At 44.8% G+C, this 16,127-nt stretch overlaps 1 protein-coding gene across 1 annotated transcript; it reads left to right on the forward strand.

Annotated features, from left to right (window-relative positions):
* The first annotated feature begins 6,469 nt into the window (after nucleotides 1-6,469).
* On the forward strand, nucleotides 6,470-15,800 carry MRPL33 (mitochondrial ribosomal protein L33). Its single transcript, XM_065401298.1, has 4 exons — nucleotides 6,470-6,589; nucleotides 9,106-9,124; nucleotides 13,138-13,244; nucleotides 15,494-15,800. Exons 1-4 carry the CDS (start codon nucleotides 6,568-6,570, stop codon nucleotides 15,541-15,543), a joined length of 198 nt encoding a protein of 65 aa, XP_065257370.1. The 5' UTR covers nucleotides 6,470-6,567; the 3' UTR covers nucleotides 15,544-15,800.
* Nucleotides 15,801-16,127: the final 327 nt, after the last annotated feature.

Genomic DNA, 16,127 nt, shown 5'->3' on the forward strand with positions numbered 1-16,127 from the left:
TGCTTTAATAATAGCTATAGTGAGTTCATTCTCACCTTCTTCTCCCAGCCTGGCCGTGCTGGGATACTGGATGCAGATATGCAGAAAGAATTCCAAAACCCAGTTAGCATCTGGATCAGTGATTTGTACAATGGTGTCTGTGTGTGCTGAGAAGGATCCTGCTAAGTTGTAACAAGCACAGAGAGGGGAGAACATAGGGGACCTGCCGGAGATGATATTACGTATCACCTGAGCTGCGAGCATTTGGCTGGGTTAGTTGTTTGCTTGTTTTTGTGGGAAACCACATAGGATTGGTGGAGCTTTTGCAAGGATTTAGGACACTGATCTTTTGTTTCCAATATTTATTTAGCAAGATATTGTAACTGAGTCACTCATGTATAAAATATAGTGCCAAACCAATATTTACAATGCTCTGCAGATATCTGTAGCCTGCCGACCCTCTCCCTATTGCTTTTTCCAAATGATGATTCACCGCAACCGTCATGTGCAGGTGAAGCATTGCCTCTGCCAATACAGCAGGTGAGTCCCTTGCCTTCTTAGATTGTGCCAGGAATCTAGCCACACTCTCTTGGCAAAGAATGAAGATCCAATCACTTCCTGAAAGCAAAATGGGGTGAAACACAAAAGGCAAAAATCAGTTAGATCACAACAAGACAATTCATTGTGTCTCTAGCTAACAAAAAAAGTCGTTTGATTCTGAATAACACTGATTTGTTGGCGCTGGCAGCTTCTCCTCTGTAGCCAAGAGTGACTTTTCTTTTAAAGTAGGCCCAGAATTATCTGGGCTGGTGCTACAGTTCATCATGCTTGTTTTCTCTAGGCAACATCAAAGGAGAATTCTGTATTTGCATAGCACATCTCCAAGGATCTCACAGTGCTGTACTACTAGTTCTTATATAGCACTTAATACAACAATTTACTTTGCCTGGGTGCTGAGGTCTGTCTGTGCAGTCAGCTGCAGGATCAAGGACTAGGCATCACAGCACACCAGCAAAATAAATATTATCACCCCTGTTTTATAGGTGGGGAGAGAAACTGAGGCAGAGAGCCATTAAGTGACTTGGCCAAGCTCACACAGTGAATCAGTGTCAGAGCTGGGAACAGAACCCAAGTTCCTGACTCCCTCACTTTTGCTCTAGCCAATAGAGCACACTTCCTCTCTCTCAGGTTATCGGTGACAGCTGCCATCCTAGATATGTTATGCTCTCACCACCTTGCCATACAGGAAAGTTTTCAACCCCATGTTTATCACTGATGCCTGTAGAAAGCTGTCTAAAGAAGAGGCTATAAGAGAGGAAGGTGAGGAATGTTGAATTCTAGTCTAGTCCATATTTATCTATACAGTATTTATATGGCCCTTGTTGTTGCAAAGCAGAAAATATGTCATTGGAACAATTTTTTTTGCCAGCAGACAGGATATTTAAAAGACCCAGTAAAAACTCTGTTTGATGGTATCTTTGTACAAATATTTAATTCCCAATTTAATTTAAAAACTGGCTTTTATGTTGCTTTTGTGCCTGGCAGTTAAATTGGGAGGCTGGCAAACTGATCCCTTTTCAGCTGTGTTATTTTGACCTAGGCAGCAAAGGGGATCAAAGATGAGAAATCCAACAATAGTAGCATTTTATCATACTGAATATTCCCTCTCTCTCACTCTGATATTCACAGGCAAACTATGATGTGACTAATGGATTTGTATTTCTGAAGTACTAAGAGTACAGATCAGAACATTTGTAGCATTAAAAAAGCAGAATTTGGTATCACTGAATTGAAACAAGGAACATGTCAACCGAAATCAAGAGTGCCACCCATAGCAGTGCTTTCCCAGAGAGGATGTCATGTTACTCCAGTCTTTTTACTGTCAGCCATTTGTTTTCATGCCACATAATATCACATTAACTGGATGTTATTATGCATTCCGTCTTAGTCTTGTTAGCTTGCTTTCAGCGTGTCAAGCTGACATATTTTTGTTGCACAGTTAATTGCTGAATACTCAAGGACTTTAATTCCTACATTAACAGTTTATCTGACTAGCAGAGAAAATAAGTGCTGGATCCATTGTCAATTCTTTAAAGTGTAATATCCTCCTGACTTACAGTTTATTACCCAGGAGGGTAGGAGAACTTGAAATGTCCCTTGTTATTTATTTTAAAACTTTGCTATTGCACAAAGCACCATCGCATCTGAGCACCTCCCAAGTATTAATGGATGTAGCTTCATAACATCTCTGTAACACAAGCATCTATTAGTGTCTCTGTTCTACAGAGAAGGAAACTGAGGCACCCAGAGGCTCAGGGATGTGCCTAAGGTGACATAAGTCTGAAGCAGAGTAAGGAAAAGAACCAGGTCTCCTGATTTGTGATCCACTGTCTTAAGCACAGGATTATCCTTCCTCTCATGCTCATGCATAGGAATTGCTATTGTGTGTGTTACAACCTGACCAGGTGCCCCTCTGTGTAGACATTGTGAGTCTGTTGCGAGTGGACCCAGTCGTTGAGTCCCATGTGCTCCTAAGCCAACTGAGTCTGGGTAGAGCCTAGTTACTGTTTCTAGTTCTGAAATTCCAGGACATACTCACAGGCTCAAATCTTTATTCTGATGCTCTTCTTTGGGACATGATGGCATCCAGTCACTCTACGCCCCAAAACCAGTGCCTCAGACCTCCCAACCCCCCTAGTTGCTTACACATGCTCCCCCAGAGTTCTACCTAGATGTGAGCCCTTTGGCTTCTCGTTTAACCCCTTCAGGGACAATGGGGCAGGAAAGCAAGGAATATAGGCTTAGCAAAGGAATTTCTTAATCACAGCCACTTTACTCTTTAAATGCACTAGAGCATTACAGACCTTGCGAAATAATAAAAGTCCAGAGATGCACCCTCAGATAGTCAGATATCACCCATTCTGTGAGTCTTGGCAGTATTTCAGGCTAGGCAGAGTCTCTCCGTCCTTCCATCACTCTCCAGCCTCTTCTTGCATGTGGCGATGGATGACCCCCACTTTTCAGAGAAGAGAAACCCCTTCTTAAATACAGTCTCTCTCCCTTTGGCCATGTGGCCAGCAGGCCGAGAAGCAGCAGAACCACCGGCCATGCTGGCACCCCAATGTAGAAAATCCATTTGAGCCAGACATATCCCACTCTGTGACAGCGTGTACCTGTTAGAGTTCTTTTGTTTGACATTATTGTTCATAGTTGTATTACTGTTCTTATTTGTATTGCTGCAGGGCCAAGGGGCCTCAAACAGGCATCTGGGCTCCCCCGTGCTAGATGCTGTACAAACATATGATTCTGACAGTCTCTGTCCTGATAGCTCACAATCTCGGTCTATAGCAATGTGCAACAAGTAGATGAAAGAGATGAACAATGAATATGCAAAGGACAAGGCAAAATCCAAACATGTTTGTTTTGTATAACATGCAGTACTCTGAGCTTGCCACCTGCCCAACTACAGGCAAATTCAGCCCTGGTGTAATCATGCACAACTTCCATTGACTTCAGCTGGAATTGCATCTGCTTATGACAAGGCTGAATTTAATCCTGTATCTTCCATTAGAATTCTAGCAATTGAATGGGGTGCCCAAGCTATAAGAAGAAATTCTTTTAGTCAGATATATAAAATTGCAAGGTGATGGGGTTTGCAAGGCTTGGAGCCACAAACCTAGTCATGGGCAATCAGCACCTGCTCCTGTGAAGTGCTGAGCACTGAGGGGGTTGAGTGAGCTCAGCACCTCACAGGAAACAACAGGTCTATTCAGTCAGCTGATAGGAGTCCCTGTTACTGGGATATACTGATATTACAAAGCTAGGGTTTTAGAGGATGCAGGTAACAAAAGCACCTTTACACTGCACCTTAAATGGAGCTGAGGTTATTAAATGCATCTCAAATCACCTTAACCCTGACCTTGATGTCTTTACAGGCCAGAGAGAAGATCAATTTCCACACATAATTCACTTCTTAATTTATTGACCAACAGCCAGCGACGGTGCCTTTTATTTATACACTTTAAAATAACAAGAAGTGCCTATCGGAACTCCCTAGGCCACTCTGAAAAATACTCAAGAAAGAGCAATCCTATAACATATCAGAATACTAAACAACCAGGCAGTATACAAAGCATTGACAATTGTGATGATGGGGTAACCCACTGGGTGTTACGTGTCCCCTTGTATGCCTGATCAACAGAGGAAATGGGCCTGTTACAACTCTCAGTTCTTTAGCTCCAGCTGTAGGGACTTGGGCCCAGGCCCCCAGTTCAATCCCTTGTGTCAGCCACAATGGCAGCTGTCATGTAAGTTGGGAGTTTGTCTTGGATTCAAACTGCTGTGGGCTTCTTTTGCCCAGAGGATGCATGTAGCATGCACTGGCCAGTGTCTTGACAAGGGAGCTTGTTCCACATATCTGAGTCCCGACTCCCACAGCAGTTTGAATTAGGACTGAATCCCCATTTATGTGGGGACTGACACTGGAGGCCTCCAGAGTTGAAAGCATGAGTCTGTATAGCTTGAGCTAAGGAGCTAGGTTCTGTAACAGCCCCATATCCCTGTGGATAAAGGACACGATACACCCGCTGACCAGTGGGTTACAATGCCTGAGATCACTGTGAATCAGATCACACAGGCTCCCAGACTGCCATCTCGCAAGAACAGCTGTTAGTCACTAGAGACCTGAGATACATTCAGACTAGCAGCCTAGTGCCACTTCTCTGTTATTAGTCCCCTGAGTCATAACGTTCCTCAATTATACAGAAATGTTCATATGTTTTCATATCCTTGCTTGTATTTATTGTGCAAGTCATTTAAAAAAACTGAAGTGCAATAATTAATCTCCCCTTTGGGTTTGTTCCGTCTTCAACTGGCAGCGAATGTAGTGAGCCCAGCCTATGGAACTCTTCAGAACCAGCCATTCTGAGTACCTCCATCTCATCAACTCCATCTCATTTCAAATATCCTCTGAAAGTATTCCACATCTCCCTTGCCTATGCCTGTTAATTTCACTCTGCAGCTACTACTGAGTTATTTATGATCTAGACTGGGATCTTCAAAGGGGCCTAAAGGGCTCTAGCACCCAACTCCCATTGAATTGCAATTAATGCCCTTTGGCTCCTTTGAAAATCCCAATTTAACTCTGCATAGCATTTTGGGTAAGGCTTGTATAATACAGCATAATGTACTATACTGTACTTCTTTTTGGACATGAGAGATTTGTTATGATATCAGTCAAAAGGGTCTATGTTTAAAGCAGTATTGCCAAACACAAGCATTCAAAAATGAGGAGTTAGGCCTCAAAAATCACAAGATCAACTTAAACATTGTGAGATTAAAAGAAAGCAAAAACTCTGGGTTCTTTTTATTTATTTTTTGAGGTTTAGGGGGAGGGTGTCACATTTTAAAGCTTTTCACCACTACCATAAGAACCAGAAGTTGCTTCTATTTTTTTAAATGAAAGCTGAGCTTCTCATGTAATCACAGGACTCCAGTAGCTGCAGCTTGTAGAAAAGCACCAAGTATTGCGAGGTTTGGCAGCCCTGTATAGGAATCAACAGCAATTTGTGAATGGTGGCTGAAGCAAGTATGAGTAAGCATAGGGGACAGAACACATGGACTATCCCAGCTCAGCAGGTGTGGCTGTCCCAGTCTTATTTCAGTGATGGTCTAGATCAGGGGTAGGGAACCTTTTTTCTGTCACAGGCCATTGACCCACAGAAAAATATCAATCGTGGGCCACTCACCTGCCTGGGGGGGAGGGCTTGAGGCTTCCCCCCACAGCAGGGGGGAGAGCAGCCAGTGCCCATGATTCCAGCCCCACAGAGGGGCACAGAAGCTCAAGGCTTCCCCCCACAGCAGGGCAAGCTAGCTCTCACGGCTCCAGCCCCATGCGGGGCGAGGGGGCGCCATGGGCCACAGGAAATTAACCAAAGGGCCAGATCCAGCCCATGGGCCATAGGTTGCCCACCCCTGGACTAGATACAGGAGTTAGCAAGCCAGCTTCTCTGGCCTGTTATACAGGTGAGCCTCAATTATCAGAATGTCCCCTCCTGGCCTTAAAAAAAAAAAATCTATTAATATCATACAAAAAATGTATTCCCGCCCTCTTGTGCTGCTTCTCCAGAAAGCTCAGCTACTCCCAGGCCTTCCTAGGAGCTGGGCTTGTTGCATTGCCCAGGAGACATCTGTAAGGAGAGGCTGACTCCTTCCCCCCCCATGGCAAGCGCCTTCATTGTGTCTGTACAGCACCTAGCACAGCGGCGCCCAGGCCCAACCCCCAGATACTAACGAGTTAGGGTGGGACCCATGGTGCAAAGGACTGGGCAGCCCCGCCCTACACATTACGAGGGGGGGGGGGTTGTGGCTTCCGGGTAGCGATCGTGGCCGCTGCTGGGCTTGGCTGGGCCCTTGCGCGCGCTCCAAGGGCGGGGCTTTATCGTCACCAGCCCCGCCCTCCCCGTCTGCCCGGCCGCTCTCTAGTGCCCCGGAAGCGGTTGCGCCCGCGCCCCGGAAGTAGTTGTGGCAGTGCTTCTGGACTCTGGAGCTGGCCGGAGGGGCAGAGGGGCTCACGGTGGAGTAGGCGCCATGTTCCTGACGGTGGCCGCCTGTGAGTGGGGAAGGGGATCGGGATCCGGCTCCGCGCCGCGGCTGCTAGCTGGGGCGGCGGGGGAGGAGCGAGGGGCAGTGGGAGGAGACTTGGGCCTAACGGTGTCATGGACGCACTTGGGCCCAGGCTGGGCCGCTGCTCCTCCCCCACCGGCACTACATCTCCCGGCGGGCATTGCGGCGCCACCTGGGACTACAGCTCCCGGCGGGCAGCGCGCCCTGGCACCACGTGGACCCCTCAAGTCAGACAGGACCCGCCGTGGCGCGAGGCTCTGCACCCATATGAGCTGGCGAGCGGCTCCCACCTCCCTTGGCTGTAGGGGGCTCTGGTTCGGGCCCAAGGGGGGCGGTCACGGCGGGGGTCGGCTGCGTTGCGCTGTTCCCTGCTCTGGTCGCTGCAGGCTCCTGGCCACCCCCCACAGCAACCCTGACAAACTAAAACCCGTGGGGCGAGTGACCGGGGCAGGCGATTGAGGTCGAGCCCAAACACCCCAGTTAGGGGGGAGAGAGAGAGAGAGAGAAGTGTTACAGGGGGCACCTAGCCCAGCGCCCTGCCTGCTCCAGCAGCACCTAGGTTGCCACTGCAGAGGGGGGGCAATTGGAGGCCACAGTGAATGTAGCACGAAGGGGGGTGGGCGATGCAGGTGAATGTTAAAAGATCTGCCTGTGTGGCTTGGCTGGTCTTTCCTTTCTGCTTCTCAGGCACGTATCTGTAAACCAGCTGTATCATCCTAGGAATTGTTCGAAGCCCCAGCCATGAGCAAGCGATTACAGGGCCAACAGTTTTTAATTACTAGACATATCACATCTTATTCAACGTTTACCTGTGAGTTAAGTCATTTTAAAAACAAACAGCTGGTTTGGCCATTTGATGCTGAGGACTTGGCTAAGTCCTTGGTCATCTGGAAACCCATATGGACATGTCAGAACAGGCCCTAGTGTGGATTGAAAACTTAAAAGGGCAGGGGGGGAAATATCTGAACTCCATAAACTACTGTCAGCAGCTGTGAAAGAAATGCTTAGTTAAAAGAATGAAAGAAAAGGAAATGGTTAAAAACATTATTTAGATGGTATGATCTTTGAGGCGGGGATCATCTTTTTGTTCAGTGTTTGTACAACACCTAGTACACTGAGGTCATGGTCCATGAGTGAGGCCCCCATAGGTGCTATTGCAATACAAATAAATTACAGATGAAACCTGAATGTCCAATATAAGGTAACTTTTGGGAAATTACTTGTGTTGTGGTGATATGTGTGCTGCATTATTACTTGTATTACAGATTCTGGATCGGGCCCCTTTGTGTTGAGGCTGTATAAACAGACCGTGAGGGACAGTTCATGCCCCAAAGAGTTTCCAATCTAATTTAAGAAAATATTCTTGTGAGGGTAAAAATCTCAATGAAGGAAGAGGGTAACATAAGCTCATGTGCTTATAGATCCCTCCCTTGCTCTCTGGAATGGGAGATCTGCGGTACTGTCCCCATGGAGGGCGTTTCCCAGGATTGGATTTTGCATGGAGGTAATAGTGGGGAGTGGATGACCCCATTTGGGTGGATGCAGGATCTGACAGAGATTCTGCCCATTCATCAACCCATCATTAGTTGTGTGATTTCTTGTAGGTGTTCCAGCAGAAATGGGCTTTGGAGAGAGATTTGAAGAGGAGGGTAGCTGCCTTATGTTGCAGTTCAAGAAAGGCATTCTTTGTGAAAGGGGCAGAATGCCCATATTGCTGGGAGAAGTGGATAAATGAGTGTTGCTAGAGCGCTGGAGGGGCTTAAGAGATTAAGCTAAAGAAATAGATGAGAAAGGCAGAGCTGAGAGAAGGGCCTTAAATGTGAATGCAAGAAGCTTGAGCTTTTATGCAGTGGAAAACAGGAAGCCTGTGGAGGGATAGATCAGTGGTTTGAACATTGGCCTGCTAAACCCAGGGTTGTGAGTTCAATCCTTGAGGGGGCCATTTCAGGATCTGGGGCAAAAATCTGTCTGGGGATTGCTTTGAGCAGGGGGGTTGGATTAGATGACCCTGAGGTCCCTTCCAACCCTGATATTCTATGATTCTGAGAGTGAAGTGATATAGGGACAAGGGATCTGATCTTCGCTGTATTTTGAAAGAACCTGAAGCGGGAGTAGTTGGAACTATTCAGGGCTTGAACAAGAGCTTTGATTGTGCAGACAAAACATAGGGTGGATTTTGCTATACTTTTACTTCCATTGCAGTATTGCCTGGAGGGTACAAGCAGGCCAGGACCTACTGGACTAGGCACTGCACAAATGATTTTTAAAATGATATGATGGGGGAAATAAAGGTGGATTTTTGGCATGGCCTATACCTATACAAGGCAAGAGGAATCTCCTTTACAACTGTGATTGTCTTTGCCTGGCTGCTCTGGGACTGTTCCAAAAGCAGCTTTTGTGCAAAGCTGTAGTAATTTGTAAATGTTAATAGTTAAAATAAAACAAGATGGTAACATAACTTTCTTTCTTTTTCTTCCCCTCATCATTGTGCTCCAAAAACAGTGGCCAAGAGCAAATCCAAGTAAGTGACATTTTACTGGTTTGAGCTATTACAAATGATCTGCTTCCCACAGTTGCATCCTACAATGACACAAATATGGGGTTCTCGCAGAATCTCTCAATGTACACAAAGTATTTGTGGTTCTTCAACCTAGGAGCCAGACTGCATCTCCTTTGCATGTAGATCTCTCCCCCATTCTCTGGAATGGGAGGTCTGCAGTACTGCCTCCATGAAGGGCATTCCCCAGGGTTAGATTCTACATGGAGGTAGCATTGGAGAGCGGATGACCCTTTTTGGATGGAGGCAGGATCTGGCAAGGTGCACATCAGTGAACTAGTCCTGGAAGAATTACTTGAGTACGTTCTAGAACTCTGGGGCTGTGCTGCTTTTCCTGTAGGATCATCTCTGTGGTGGGGATTTAATTTTAATGGAGTTTCTGAAGGCAGCAGTAGCAGAGGGGGGATCCCTGGCAGCAGAGCTCCAGAAAGCTGGGTGAGACAGTGCAGAAGCACAGGGCTTCCATGCGCATGGTCATTTTCCCCTGGGTGACCTGAGAGGGTTGAGTCCAACGCCGTGGTGCACTTTGGGGGGAGGGGAGGAGGGACTCCATGGCAACCCTCTTCCCTGAACAGTACAATTAGAGAGAAACTCTCGGGGGGATCCTCATAGTCACATACTTGCCTCATTCATCAAGAGGGGGCAATCTGGATGCATATGTGGTCAGTTTCGACCTCTATGGGGTCCAGGCTAATGCATGTGGTGTTTTTATCAGCATTACCTTCCTAGTAAAGTATAGAGTGGTTCCCTGAACTTCTATAGCTGTTGTGTATAATGATCATAAAACAGTTGCTTGTCTGTTTTGCTGAACAAGTTTCAAGGTGGATGCCATCACTTTCAGTTAATAAAGTAACTATTATAGCAGGCAAAGCTCTAAAACAGTCACCCTCTGGGCTGGGTGTGCAGAGAGACAGAGTTCTGAGCACCTGGCCCCTCTCTTTAGCCCTACTCAAGAATAGTGTTAATGGGCTGTGGAGGAAGATAGATCCGGATCCAATGGGCTAAAAAGAAGCTTGGCACAGTTTGGGGCTGGGAAGGAAATAAAGGACTCTGAAAAATTTGCCTTTGCTCCCCCAGAAGTGAGGAGACGAGACTGAATAAAAATATATATATATGAGGGGTGAACAATTATGGCCAAAATTGTATTTGTAAGGTATTCAGACAAGTCCAAGAGGCTAAAGTGATAGAGAATCACTGTCATTGTTGAAGAACCATCATTAAAACATCCCTGTCGTTTCCCCTGGTTCTCAGAAGGTGCATTCCTGTCTGGATCTGTAATAGTTTGTGCTGCAAAGCTCTGGAAAGAGGACCGCCTGGCATGCTTCTTGTTGAAGATTTAAAAATCATCCCCAAATGAAGCTGGTGCCAGGCACCCGCTGGGTTTGAAGTGTCTCTCCTCTCATGGTGTTTCTGCAGAATTGTCAGGGCTGACATTCAAAGTGCCGTTTTAAAGTACATGCCCAATAGAAGGGGTCTCAGTTTGACACCAGCCTTAATAGTAATTATGTTCTGCCATCATCCCCTCCCACCAATGAACAGAGCATGGTGAAGTTTCCTCAAGGAGGAGGTATAAATACAATTAATTTCACTAACCTAAAAGCTTTTTGTGGCTTTTTTTCTTGTATTCCTCCCCTTTTTATTCTGTCTTTGTGCTGCTCCTCCTTCATTAAGAAATGAAATTTATTTTCAAAACCAAGTGCTTCTCTTTTTGGTTTTGTGTTCTCTTCCCTTCTTTCTTCGTCATTTTATTGGTCCTCCTCTGGCCCCTTTGCTTTCCCTTTTTGGGTCTCTCTCCTAGATTTTCTCCCTTCTTGTTCTGCCTACACCTCACTAGACCATCTGGCTTGGGTTACCCGATTAAGTTGGAAATTTTCATAACTAAGTGTCTTACTCAAAAAGAACCTGCCCTCAGACATGTACCAAATAGGAGTTTCAAACTCTGGTTGTACTGATGTCACTGGGCTAGAAAGAGGAAACTGACCAGAAGGTGTTTGAGGAAGTGGGAGAGGTATGGGGAAGGAGTCCCCTATGTGGCTACAGGTGCTATGCCTGACACCTGTAGTGCGTGTACAGGAGATAACAGAACGTTCGCTGGGTCTTTTAGCTCAGGGAAGTCTAGTGGTTACCCTTCATTTGAAGGGGGAAAAAAACCCTTCATGTAAAACTTGACTTCAAATCAGACCAGGCAAAGCAATATGTACTGTATATGCTGTTGGGAATGACATTGCATGGGTGAGCAAATAGGGATTTTCTCTGTTTAATTTCAAGGGATGATACTGTCTGTAAGCCAGAAAACTGAATGTGGTTTCTACTGGCAATGCATCTTTCAGATCATTTCATTGCGATGGAAAAGGAGAGATCACCACTGGAGAAATGGTCAAGGGGGCTTGACCCTCCTTCCCTAATTTCCAGATGCCTTGAGATCCTGGGGAGTACCAGAGAGCTGGCAGTACTTATGGATTTGCAGGGAGGCTCAGTTGTCTTCACATTATACCCCAATTTCTCCTCTTCTCCTCTCTACGGTACATGGCTGCTGCCCCAACTCCTCCACTGGGTTAGCATCATCTGGGGGTTTGAGAGGGCATGATGCTGTGGAGAGTTACCATCCCACCAATCTTGCCACCTCTTGACCTATTTCTGTGGCATACCATGCTGAGGAGCTCTGCTTTCCCTTTTTGGATGCCCCTCACCTCCATCTGTGTACTGCTTTAGGTCCCAGTGCTAGTGCAAGTGGAGGAGACAGCTGGGCTCTGTATTCTGAGATAGTGTATTGGCTATGACCTGGGTGCCTTTAAATATGATCATCCTCCGTTTCTTGTCTAAAAAGGAGCCACACTGAGTCAGTTGTGTGCGGCTCTTTTCTTTTTTGTCTTATTTCAGTGTGGAAACTACTTCTCTTGGCCATGATCTATGTTCCATTCGATAGCAATTAACCTGAGGCTGATGTTGAAATGTACAGTCCTGCTATGGACTCTGCACTCTAAAAGCATCATGATTTTAGTGGGGTGGTCTTCAAATCTCCCAACCCTTGGCCCATAGATTCCCCCCCACTCCAAATGCCACCACTTTTCCTCTTAGGCTCCCTGAACCTCTTCCCTCTTTCAGATGAATAGATTCTCTGCCTGTGCCCCTCCCAGTGCCCTTTCCAGGCGGAGTTCCCTGCTATTCATGGATTTGCTGGTAGGAGGTTTTAATTAGAGCTGATCAAAATTTGAAATTTCTGTTTCATAGGAAAATTTGATATTTTGAAATGTCTTTGTTCTGATTTGGACCATGTCAGCAGAAGTAGCACATATCGTGACACGGCATGGCAGGATATGACATGTTGTCTTATGCACTAATGCTACAGACATCATGAAATAACGTAAAACTAATAGGTGGGGAAAAAACAAAGCAAATTTCAAAATGAAAAATTAGTTTTGAAATGAAATTTTAAAAAAATTCAAAATGAAATTTTGGGAAATAAAAAAATAGTTTGACAAATTTCCTGAAAAAAAAAAAAATTTTGAAATGTGATTTCATAAAAAAAACAAGTGGTTGTGTTGAAACACCTTTTTCCAACAGAAAACTGTTCAGACAAAAGATTTCCGAGCAGCTTTAGTGTGAATATTTCAAGTTGCTTTCACTGCCTCTCTTATACTTGTCCTGTATGATGTGCCTGCTGGTCTGGGAAGAGAGACCAGGGTCTGTTCCCAAAACTTCCTCTCCTGACCTACAGCACTTGTGCATCAGCATTGCTTAGCTGCGCATTGGCAACATCTGTTGAAGTTGCAGTTGCTCATCACCTCTTGCGATTAAACCCATATAACAGCTCAGCTAAATTTAGTATTTAATTGTCCCTTATAGGCACAAATGGTGACATTAAATGTCTCAGTTCACTTAACTGCACATGTCAAAGGGGAATTTCTGCAGTGGAGACACTGACCACCACTATATACATCTGCCTTTGGCCATAATGATGTCCCTCGTCATTTCAGGTACGTCCTTGTGAGGATGGTGAGTGCAGCAGGGACGGGCTACTGTTGCAACATCAAGAAAGCCCGACTACAGGAGAAATTGGTCCTGCTGAAATATGATCCCATTGGTAAGAACTTAAGAAATTAGATGCTGTCTGGAAGATGCACACTTTCTCTTCAGTTGAATGTAACAGAATGTATCGAGTATAAGCAGAGTAATACTTAGCATTTTACATGCTCAAACCACTGTACTATTCCTTAAAATGTCCCAGTGCAGGAGGAGGTAATATTAATCCCATTTTACAGACTGTGGCACTGACACAGAGGCAGTGACTTGCCCAAGACCTCACAGCAAGACAGTGGTTGAGCTGAGATTAGAATTCGTACATTCTATTTCCATGCTCAGTTTACTAGACACGGCTGTCTCGTAAGAAGCAGCAGTGATCTACGCAGCTGCAGGGAAGTTCTGTTGGGACGTTTAAACCAGAAGAGCAGTAAACTCTCATCACAACGTCAAGATGAAATTTATTTAAAATATTTCTATTATTTAAAAAAGTCTAATATAGAAATAAATGCAGGTTCCCACATGTCTGGAGAAAAGTTGCTCCACTCTTCTGCTGCGTTCCTCTGCCCTCAGAACGCTCTCCATCATTTAAAACCTGATTCATTGTAAGTCATGGGTGTCAATAGCATTTGTCAAGAGTTAAAAAATGTATTTTAAAAGGTGACTTAGAGTCTGAGTTTCTTGGGAAGGCACCAGTTTGTAACTAACATATTGAAGGCGAAGTTGGGGACAGTCTAACCTGCTTTAGCTCTTAAAATAGCATGGGAGAGTTAAGTCAGTACAGATCCCAGCTACCTCCTGCAAAACACCTGGTAATCTGATATTTAACTAGGGCATAATTTAAAAAATCATGTTGCTCTGAGTATGTAATATAACCATTTGGCTGATAGTCATATGGGATATTATCTTCAGTGCAGTCTTGGTGGAAGATTAACATTGATATTCTCTGTTGACTTAAGAATGCAGGAGTTTGATGCCTGTGGAGAGAGGCTCCTGGAGATACAAGCTGATTTAATCAAAATCTGCTAAAAATATTCATGTTGGCAGAAACTGAATTTCATGTGCAAGGGAAAGCCTTAGATCAAGCAGTGGTGGGATTCATTTCCTGGGTTGGAAAACGAGTGTCTTAAGTTCATATTAACTTCATTGCTTCAGAACATTCCACAACCCCCCCCCACTAGAAACACTATCCAGTTTGTGTGTAATGTGCTACAGAGCGGCGCCCCCAGCTTAGCAGGAGTTTGGTGGCAGAACAGCCTGATGCAACCCATAGAATAGAAATAGGAGGTAGCTTGGAATGGCCTGGGGTTCACATTTGGTGAAGGGGGGGGGAAAAATTCCTATAGCCTATACCAGAGGGAAAGTGAGACGCTGAGGCATGTGTGAAAGGCAGGTAAATGTGAGTCTGGCCATCCATGGATGTCAGATACAGTATTAGATGTACTTTCTGTCTGTATGCACTTTCACTTCACTGTTTTTTGTGTATTTCATAAACAATGGGACCTGCATATAGGGAACCTTTTATAGTGAAGTAGAAAGTCCCAGATTGTGCAGTGCATAATGTAAAGGCTTCAGTCACAACTAGGCTGTGATATGTTGGAGAAATGACTTCAATCCACTATCTCTGTGGTGTACAGTGTTATCCCTACATAGTTTTCAGTGTTAAGTTACTAAAATTAACATTAAACAATTCGATTGCACAAACGGCATTGTAGTTTGCCATGCTCATTCTCTCATAGTAACTTCCATATCACATGTGCGCAGTTTAGAAGTAAAATGATTTTCCTAACTTCAGGTTGAGGACTTATAGTCCAGCTCATTTGTAGTTCACTCATCACTTGTAATAAAGATTCTGTAGTTGGTCCTTGAAGGATTCTGTTGATGATATGCGAGGCAGATTAGAATCCAGTTTACTCTCCCATAGCTGTCTGGACTCGGCAGCGCTAAGACAAGTAGAAAAGCCGTAAAAACCTTTCTTTGTCCCTATGCAGAGCAGACTGACTCCGAATAGACATGGCGAGCAGCTGTTGAGTGAAAAGGTTCCGTTTTCACAGTCACTTAAATCCTAATGTTTGTCCTTCATGGGGTAAAATAGACACCTGTGTACTAAAAGTTATATGTTGTAAAATGAATGTGTGCTAAAAGTCCTTTAAAAGCAGGCTGGCCAGCAATGGCATTGTGCCAGCAATCATTCGTTCAGTATTTGTTTAAGCATTGAGGCCAGCAGGAGGTTGGGGTGTGGATTTTTTTTTTTTTTTTTTTTTGTAAATCCTAACACTTGAAATTTCCTACCAAGTTGCTTTCTCTCCACAGTGAACCAACGTGTTCTCTTCACAGAGAAGAAAAAACTACGTTCCATCTGAACAACGCCTTGTAAATGGACTTGTTTTATATGTCAGTTGGACTCTTGAGGGGGGAATGCTGCTTCTGAAATCCTGCAGCGTGTGCTAAAAAGAGAGGAAATAAACTCGATCAATGCCTCCTGTGATTTGAAGGCCATTGTGATTGAGAACAATGTAGAGAGAGAAAAGTCTTAGTGTCTGGACATAGATCATCGCATCAACATTTATTTATCCTTTGAGTTATTTTTACAGTCCTCAATAAAAAAATTAAAACAGCAGATCCCATTGTCTGTGTTTTCCATTGTGAAACTGGCTGTAATTGTCAAAGAAACTGACTATTGTTTCACATGGCAATAAAAAATTAACATTTTCTACAAGGGAACTTCAGTGGCAGGGTTGCTAGAGGCATTCTAAACCACAATCCACAGATGAAACCGTAGGAGCACCAGTGTTTCAGAGCTTATAGTAGAGGTGGGAAGAAGAAATACAAGTAGTTAAGTGACCTGTAGAGCTAAAGGCTGCTGCCTTTGAAGCCAATGGCAAAACTCCCATGAGATCAGGATTTGACCCATACAAAATAGAGCTTTTTATCAAGCCCATGTATG

The sequence above is a fragment of the Emys orbicularis genome, chromosome 3, assembly GCF_028017835.1.
Source record: "Emys orbicularis isolate rEmyOrb1 chromosome 3, rEmyOrb1.hap1, whole genome shotgun sequence".
NCBI classification, from domain to species: Eukaryota; Metazoa; Chordata; order Testudines; family Emydidae; genus Emys; species Emys orbicularis.

Bases quoted from the DNA above. Each gene is read 5' to 3' on its own strand.
- MRPL33 (XM_065401298.1), top strand. From the start codon at position 6,568: ATGTTCCTGACGGTGGCCGCCT. The intron at 13,245-15,493 runs GTAAGAACTTAA...TTCTCTCCACAG, and splicing joins GCTGAAATATGATCCCATTG to TGAACCAACGTGTTCTCTTC.